Source organism: Castanea sativa, chromosome 6 (assembly GCF_040712315.1).
Source record: "Castanea sativa cultivar Marrone di Chiusa Pesio chromosome 6, ASM4071231v1".
NCBI classification, from domain to species: domain Eukaryota; kingdom Viridiplantae; phylum Streptophyta; class Magnoliopsida; order Fagales; family Fagaceae; genus Castanea; species Castanea sativa.
The window spans coordinates 1,367,109-1,376,160 of NC_134018.1; the positions used below are offsets into that span (position 1 = coordinate 1,367,109).

Below are 9,052 nucleotides of genomic sequence, written 5' to 3' on the forward strand. Positions count from 1 at the left end.
TTATCACTATAGAGACTAACATCTCTCATCCAGGACATTGATAAGTTGTTTTGTAGAAGAACCTTGAAGTGAACTCTATATATATATATATATCAACCATATTAGATCAAGACAAGCTCATGGGTGTCTTTCAAAGCCACTGACACAAGACTCAGAAAATTACTTCATGTTCAAAAACAAATCTAGCCTAAAAGATAACATTTAACAAGTGATTTAAAACTTTAGTCGAAAGTGGGATTAATTTTATAAACATTTAAAATTCAATAAATTAATTTGGACACACAAAAGAAAAGAAAATTCAAACTTTATACTGGTGAATGAAGTAACTTGCACACAATGCATCATTTCAAAGCTACTGATTGGGGTAAAAATCTCAGGCTGGTTCAGCTCTAATCATTGCAGCTTTGGTCTTCATGGTGAAGCTAGCTAGGCTGGTTTACAAACAAGGCTTTCTTCATCATAAGAAAGCTTCTTCTTTTTTGGAAATAGCCTCAATTATAAAAGATAATACAAATCTATTTATCAGAATACAGCAAATTGAGGTGTCTCTAATCAAAAGAACAGCCGATGCAGCTGTTAAGGGAAGAAGCGGTAAATGGGAAGGAGCAAGTTTTGTTGGCAAGAACGGAGAAGGTAAGAGGAGGATGCTGGATGCTATAGTTGGACAGTGAAAAAAAAAAAAAACTGTAGTTATTTGTCTCACAATTAGAGAGGCTTTGTTGATATTCCGTCTGCAGATATTTTAAGAATGGGTGGTGCAAAACCAAGCAGATTGATGGATGCACTTTGCATTCACTAGATACAAAATGCACGCATGTAGATTAAATTATACAATTAAAGGGACAAATAAAACAAACAAGCTTTAGAGTCTGATATCTCTCATGTCTCATCCATGATTTTGATCAGTTGTTATGTAGAAAAACTTGAAGTGAAAGACATATAGCAGCCAGATTTTATCAAGACAATCTCATTGGTGTCTTTTAAGTCTGTTGTGTCACAGAATTTACCTATATTTGAGGCAAAGCCTTGTACTGTATATTACGTAGTTTAATACACAGTCTTTAAGACTTAACATAACATACTTCATGTTCAAAAACAATTTTAGCCTAAATTGTATGATAAAGATAACATTTAACAAGTGATTTAAAACATAATAGTTTAGAGTGGGGTTTTATAGAAACTTGAAATTCAATGAAATAAGTTGGACCCATAAAAGAAAGGAATATTAATAGAGGAATGGAGAAATAAACATTATCAACTTGATGATGTAGTTTGCACACAAAGCAGCATTTCAAAGTCAATCGTTGGGGCAAAATTGCAGGCTGGTTCAGCTCTAGCCATTGCAGCTTCGGTCTGCAGATAGGGAGCTAGATAGGCTAGTTTCCAAACAAGGCTTTCTTAATCATAAAAATGCTTCTTATTTTTGGAAAATGGTTCCAATTATCGAAGATATCAAGTATCTGTTTATTATGAATACTGCAAGTCTCTAATAAAAAAAACAGCCAATGCAGCAGTAACAAAAAGTTCAGAGAAGAGGATGTGTCACATGCCCATGCGGTTGGGTTAATTTGCACACCCTGTCTTTCTAGTTCGCAACATATATCTAAGGATGCCCTTCTTGATTCACCTTTGAGGTAAAAATATTTAGAGAAAGGTCAATGAATAAGACAGAAACAGACAATGTTTGAATCCTTGCACAATTACCAAACAATTTAACATGAAGTATCAAATATTACAGAAGATCACACCACTTAGAGTCCGTTTGGATAGAACTTATTGCTGAAAATTGAAAACTGAAAACACTGTAAAAAATAATTTTTTAATGTTTAAAAATTACTGTTCATCCCAAAAAATACTGTTCATTGGCCTAAAATCACTGTTCATGGCCAATGAACAGTAACATATGCGCATGGAAAAAAAAAAAAAAACGTGGCCGCAGCTGGAAAATCTGCATCCAAACGTATTCTTAGTCTAAAAGACGAACTCATGTTCATAAATCATAACCCAAACAGTTCAAATAATAAGCAATTAACAACCAATAAAACAAGAATCACACAGAAAAACAGTTTGAGAGTCAAGTTCTTGTTGCGGGCCCACACCGCAAAATTATTTCACAAGCTGCCTCGACTTGGTGACATCCTATATATCAAACCAAACAGGAAAATAAACCACTTGTGAAAACAATTTTATAGGAAAAATAATTAAAAAGGATAAGCATATATGTCTGGGGTCTGACTTACAAAGGAAAAGTCATGTAAATCTGCCCTGTCCATTGAGTACGAGATTTCATTGCTGATTGCTAGGTGGCTCTTCGTGTGAATCTGATCTGTCCATTGAGATCTCATACCTAATTGGCTCTGTGAATCTGATTCCTACATTGAGATTAAAAAGCTAGGTGGTCCAAATGGGGCATAAAAGGAAACGAGATTAGAAAGAAAGCAAGGAGTGTTATAAGTAGATAAGGAATAAATTGAATGGCCCACATAAAAGATAAACCAAAGATATAAAAATGAAAAGAGAGTCATACCCATCAGGATCCACTTCAACGAAACTCACAGAGGGGTTCAAGGGCATTCTTAGTAGCTTGATTGTCCCATTCCAGCAACTCCCACCGTTCTTTCTCTGTTTCAATCCGTAATGAAGAAGGTGGAGAAGATAGCTGTTCATCCCGCAGAGAAAGAGGTAATCTCTTAAGCTTTGGACACTTTACTATCTTAATTTCTTGGAGAGAATCACAAACTATTGCGTTACGGCTACTGCAGATGGTCTCCAGTCTCGGTATGTCATATAATACCAAGTTCCTCAATCGGGGGAATATGGTGGTGTCCCTTCCTTCCTCCTCTATTTCTTCTTCAACTTCATCCGATGCTGCACCTATTATTTCCTCTAATCTCTCACAGTGTTCGACTTCAATCTCTTCCAGGTGGGCCAGGTTTTGCAGCAAGCCAGGTGTGAAGAGCTTCTTTATATTCGGACACCCGAGAATTAAAAATTGTTTGAGACAGGAAAAGGTACCAGGTGGGATGTCTAGTGGTGATGCAACTTTCTCTTCCCTGAACAGTACTTGTAACTTACCCAAATATTGGAGGTCAAGCCTTTGAAGAGGGAAGGTGTAAGAATAAGAAAGAACGTCTTCTATTTCTTTACACATCACAATAGAAATAGACTTCAGTTCTCTTGCGCATTCCAAATATGGAGCATCAGATGAACTTCTTAAATTGTCACATTTGTAAATCTTTAGGGTTTGAGCGTCTTTTGGGAGCAGACTTACATTGCAATTGTATAAAATTACACATTTGCCCTCACTTTCCCAATATACAGCATCGTCTATGTCGGTCGTCATTTCTCTCACTACAAATTGGTAATGGCTAAGTCGTCCCTCCCTCAAGGATCCCACGTATTTATTGAAGTTATCAGCACCATAAAATGCTCCTTGAAAACGCTCTAATTTCAAGCTCACTATCTCCTCTACATTCAATTTTCCACACCTGGGCCAACAAGTAAATTTGAGAACTTGGAGTTCAGAAAGTTTGGATAAAATCCCCGATGGAATCTCCTGTATGTCGGTTTCTTCGAGATTGAGGTATCTCAAATTGACCAACATTTCCAAACCATGAGGTATTTCTCTTATATAATTTGACCATCCAAGATCCAACTTCCTTAATGCCGTAAGCTTTGCTAATGAAGGAACATGATATAAAGAGCCACAAGAAATAAGCCTTAATGTAGCAAGATTCTCCAAATCAGAGATTGAATTCGGCAAAGATGTAATCCAACTGTTACATATACGAAGAACTTTGAGTCCACGCAAATGCACAAAAAAAGAATTTGCAATGATTTCACAAAAAAATTTGTCTAGAAGCAAGGTTGAAAGTTTAGGACACCTTGGTGATATATTAGGAAATTCTGGCCCACACCCGTCCTTCAAATAAACCTTTTCAAGATCCTTTCCCCATCTTTCTTCATGCTGCATAAAATCTATCGCTCTATCACCAGCTGCTCCCATGAACTTAGGACCTGCAATCTCGAGGGCCATGTCTCTTATTAGATCATGCAGTTTCACATTACGGTTAATCCCAGTTTCTAATAAGCAAGCCCTTTCAAGTTTATTCAACATAGTATGGCCCCTATCAAACTCTGCTTGCCTGCTCTCCAACTGTTCTATTATTCCCTCATCAATTAAATCCTCAATCAATTCATCTCTTTCAAACTCATGGTCTTCACAGAATAGTGCACAATACAATAGACAGTGTTGAAGGCCCTCATCTTTTAAGCGATTGTAACTAAATCGAAGCCTCTCAAATATTGTAGCAGCATCTACATTTTTGGGCCCCTTTTTTGGTGTCCTCAACTCATTCAATGCATTCCTCCATTCTGAAACGTCAATTACATTTTTTAAGCTTCCCGCTATTGTGACGATTGCAAGAGGTAAACCAACACATTCTTTGACAACCTCCTTCACAATTGGTTCTATATCTCGAGTATTCAAAACATCACGACCCACTTTACCCCAAAACAAATTCCACGATTCTTTTTCTGAAAGAAGATCCATTTGAATCTTCTCATAACCCATATGGGTACAAACTTCAAAATTTCGAGTTGTCAATACTAATTTGCATCCATTTGTTCGAGTAGGCTCTGGGATCCCTACATCCTCAAGACGAAACGCTTCCCACATATCATCTAGGATTAGCACAAACCTCTTCCTATTTTTCAATGCATTGTTTAACTTGCCTGCCCTTGTTGTTTCATCCCTAGAGTTTGTGAGATCTAGATCCAACTTGCATGCAATGTCATGTTGTAGTTTGAAAACACTTGATGACTTTGATACAGTAACCCAAATTACATTATCAAACTTGTCTCTCTCTTTTAATAGATCATTATTGATTTGTTTAATGACCGTCGTTTTACCAATGCCTCCCATGCCACAAACAGCAATCCTCCTAAAATTTTCATCCAATAAGTGTTCCCGAACCCTTTCAATTGTTCTTTCGGTTGTACTTTCTCCTACTAATGTTGTAGTCGGCAATTCTTCTCCATGGCTTACCGGTGGATCATGTACCAAACTATCTCTGAAACCACGACCTCTTTGATAAAGTGCTTCCGCATTTTGTATCTTCTGGCATGCAAGTTTTCCCATATGCATACGTGGGAAATACTTCCAGATCCCTCTGCCACCTTCTTCTTCAATAGTTTGTATCTCCCCGTTAATTGTTTCTACCTCTTGGAGCCAAAGTTGAACTACACTCTTTGGTCTCTTTCCTGGAAAAAGTTCAGACTTCATTTTTTCTTCTACGTCTGACTTCTAACATTCTAGTTCTTTCCATTTTCTCTTGAGATTATTCACATGGTCACCAGCGCTGCTATGATAATTGTATAATTTGCCAATTTCATCCCAAATCTTTTTTCCAAGTTCAAGAACTTGGTTTAGTTTTTCTGGTTCAAGAAATTGGGCTAACTTCCCCATTCGTAAGTCTCTGCATAAGGTTCTATATCAGAATTCTCTTCGATTGACCTTTTCAGTTCTACCTCATCTGTTTCTCAAAAAAAAAAGTTCTGCCTCATCAAAATCAAAACTTTGCATTTTTTTTTTCAATGAAATACTACAATTAATTGTCATCATATATTAATGGGATAACTGCATTGATTTTCATGAATTAATTATCTAAAGAAGGTGCACTAATTATTTATATAAAAGGAATTTATATAGTTATTTTAAAAATTTTATATAAGAACACTTATTATTAAAAAAAAAAATTAGAATATTACAATCTAATTTCCAAGCAACAAATCGTAGTACCTTAGAAGGCTCAAGACAAGATTCTATAGTTGCTACTAGGAGCATCGTATGTACTGTAATAACCTTCTAGTTTTCTTATTAGGGATTGCCTTAAAGTGTTTATTGTTTAAAGTTTTCACTTCTCTGTGTGTGTTTCTATTGTTTTGATTGTGTTTATCTATATAGACATTGTGACTTGACTCTTGATTAATTAACTACCTAGATTAAGTTGTGAATAAATTAATTAAAATTCGTAGTTAAGCCAATTAGAGGTCTAAACGTAACTTTCAATTGATATTAGAAATATAGGTTCACTCGTGTAGGTCTAATCTTCTTCTATAATCCTTGACCTCTGTTTGTCATGGATAAACTCATGTGTCATACACTCATACTACTCACGAACGATTGTGTTGATTTGGTTTAAGACAATTGTAATGGCGATATTAAATTGTTTGTAATAAGCATTTTAGGGTACTGATAAAGTTTAAGAAATATTCTAATAAATCCTTAAGTCTAGGGGGTGAAATTTGATAAATCAAATAAATAGGCTTGATGAAGTAATTAATTCTCAAAAGCCCAAGTTCCAAATATACTAGACTCCTTTGTCACGTCCACCTCAAAGTCGTCCACTGATAAATACAAAATTGTGTTTGTATCCCTAAACTGATAGTAGTGAGGACAGAGGTTAATTTGGCCTATTAATGATCTACCTTTGCATAAACTCCACTATCAGAGGTATGTTGGTCAAAAAGTCTCCATTTGATAAAATCGAGAGTAGTGTAGAATATTCAATTTTTTACTCCTTTATAAAAAATGTTATGAAATTTTAAATGATTTAGGATTAAATCTTATTGTATTTCGTATTATTGGATGGTAAAAAAATTTCAGCTAATTTAATTTTGAATGTTATTATAAATTTATATTATGAAACCATTGAAAATGAGTATTACAAAAATGAAAATTTGAAAAATTAAATTAAATATTAAAAAAAAAAAAAAGCATTTGAATATGCATGTAGCAAGCAGAGGTGTTCACTGTCTAGTCTAGTCTAGTCTAGTTATTTCATTTTTTTGGGTCCAAACCGGTCTGTTCAGTCCCATAAAAGCTTAGACCAGGCCTAACTAGACAAATGATCAATCTCAACCCGTCTGGATTTCGATCCTGGGCCTGCACTTTGGACTTTGAATATTTTGGTTTTTTGCAAATAATTTTGGTCTAACTGATTCAAAAAAATCAAAATATAAGTTCAATTGCATTAAAATAAAATGAGAGGAGAGAATGGGAGAGTTAGATTATTAGTTTTTAATATATATATATATATATATATATATATATATATATAGAATTGTGCTGTTCAATTTGGTTGACCCTATTTTTTTACAAAAATGGGACTAGGACTGAATTCAACAGTCCATACCAAATTTTTAGTCCAATCTGAATTGTTTTTTATTCATTTCTAAGAGTACGTGATGAAGCTAGTATTATTTGCTTCACTAAAAATTGATTTTTTTTTAATCGGTTAAGATTAGGCCCCCTATTATAATTGGGAAAAAAATCTTTGATTTTGAAGTATAAAGTGACCTGAAATTTAATTTTTTTTTTATGAGAGAAAATGTAAAAAAAAAAAATTATTATTATTATTATTCCTTATTTAATAGTGGCGTATATATTTTAAATTTCTTTTAGTAAACAAGTCACAATTTATGTTTTCAATCAAATATCAATAATCAGAACAATAAGTATTAGTTCTATTATTAATTAATTGTTAGTATTTGTTTTTTATCATCGCAACGATCTCATCATACTTTATATTGTTAAAAATATTAAGGTCTAATCATGATCCAAGTCAACTATCCTAATGGAAGTTCAATATACTTGTATTGTAAACAAGATAATATCCTAATCCTACTTATAATAACCTTAATTTTAGAGCATGTGAAGGAAGTTTAGAGTTAATCTAGAATTAGTCTAAAGTTCATTGTAAAAAATAAGTTTATAGTATACATCTAATTGTTAAGGGCTTTTTAACGAAAACATAAATTGTCGGACCAAACCATGTTAATTTTAATTGTGATCTTTATTTTTCTCTTTCAATCATAATCCAACATAAATTATTACATGGTAACAAAACTAATCACATCAATTGTAGCATATATATATATAAAATCAACTTTCAGTAGGAAAAGTGGCAGCACAAACTATGAGGAAATCAAATAAGATTAGAAAGAAGTGGGCAGTAGTATACCTGGATTGAAATGGCAATATATACTCGGATACCCGATATTTCTTCAAGACATTGATAACAGTAGAAAAATATGCATTAAAGTTACGCCAAGAAGGTAACAACGAGCATCATAAATCTCCCTCTGTAGAAAGAGGAAAGTGATTCAATATGTGAAGCATTTTTTATGATGTATAAAGAAAATGGGAAATTAGCAAGTCGGGAGAAATTTCGTAGAACTTTGCTAAGAAAACTTGGTTTGTCTTGTGGTTAATGGGCTACTTTAAATGTGTCCAAATTTTCCAAGTCTTCCTCTTAGGTCTTCGACTTTTGTCTTTGAACTGTTCACCTCATTAAATGTGTCCAAATTGTCCAAGTTTCAGCCATTCCTTTTCTTCACCTTGCCTAACGTGATGGGACAAATATCTTAAAGTGCTTTCAAGTTTCAATAAATATTTACAAATTTTTTAATAAAAAAAAAATCTAATACCACCACTTTTTTCATAACTTTTTCACTGTAATTGTGATACAATAAAGGAGTCTTTTAGCTAAAAATTGTAAAAAACGAAGTTTATTATTGTTATAGGTACTGTTTAAAGTTATTTGGCAAAATGAGGAGAGAGACTGAATTTCGGCAACTGTATTGCCGAAATTGCAAGAAAAAGTAGGATATGGCAGGGGAGAGAGAAAATTGAATTTCGGTAATGACATTACCGAAATTCTTTTCCTGCCCTGCTGCCCGTGAAGTGCCCAAAATACTGAAATAGAAAACCAATTGTGGCAATGGCATTGCCGAAAATGAGAGGAAAAAAAAAAAGAATTGTGGTAACCAAGTTGCCGAAAATGGAGGGAAAAAAAAGAAGAAAAACGATGCTACGTCCATAATATTTTTTACAATAAATTACAGGTGGTTAGTTGTTATTGGTTCAAATTTGAACCTAACACTAAGATAACTTTTTTGCTCCAATAATAACAATAAGTAACAACTTGTCATTTATGATTTTTTGTAAAAATATTGTGAAAATATTGTGAACGTATCATTTCTAAAAAAA

At 33.7% G+C, this 9,052-nt stretch overlaps 1 protein-coding gene across 3 annotated transcripts; it reads right to left on the bottom strand.

Annotated features, from left to right (window-relative positions):
* Nucleotides 1–1,683: 1,683 nt before the first annotated feature.
* Nucleotides 1,684–8,306, bottom strand: LOC142641761 (putative disease resistance protein At1g61300). Of its 3 annotated transcripts, XM_075816244.1 has the most exons (5): nucleotides 8,025–8,306; nucleotides 3,885–5,534; nucleotides 2,528–3,776; nucleotides 2,241–2,391; nucleotides 1,684–2,139 (listed from the first exon to the last, which is right to left on the bottom strand). In XM_075816244.1, the coding sequence occupies exons 2-3, from the start codon at nucleotides 5,282–5,284 to the stop codon at nucleotides 2,543–2,545; spliced, it is 2,634 nt and encodes an 877-aa protein (XP_075672359.1). In that variant the 5' UTR covers nucleotides 5,285–5,534; nucleotides 8,025–8,306; the 3' UTR covers nucleotides 1,684–2,139; nucleotides 2,241–2,391; nucleotides 2,528–2,542. The 3 variants fall into 3 exon arrangements, with proteins under 3 accessions (XP_075672359.1, XP_075672358.1, XP_075672357.1); XM_075816243.1 differs by having other exon boundaries at nucleotides 2,528–5,477; XM_075816242.1 differs by having other exon boundaries at nucleotides 2,528–5,534.
* Nucleotides 8,307–9,052: the final 746 nt, after the last annotated feature.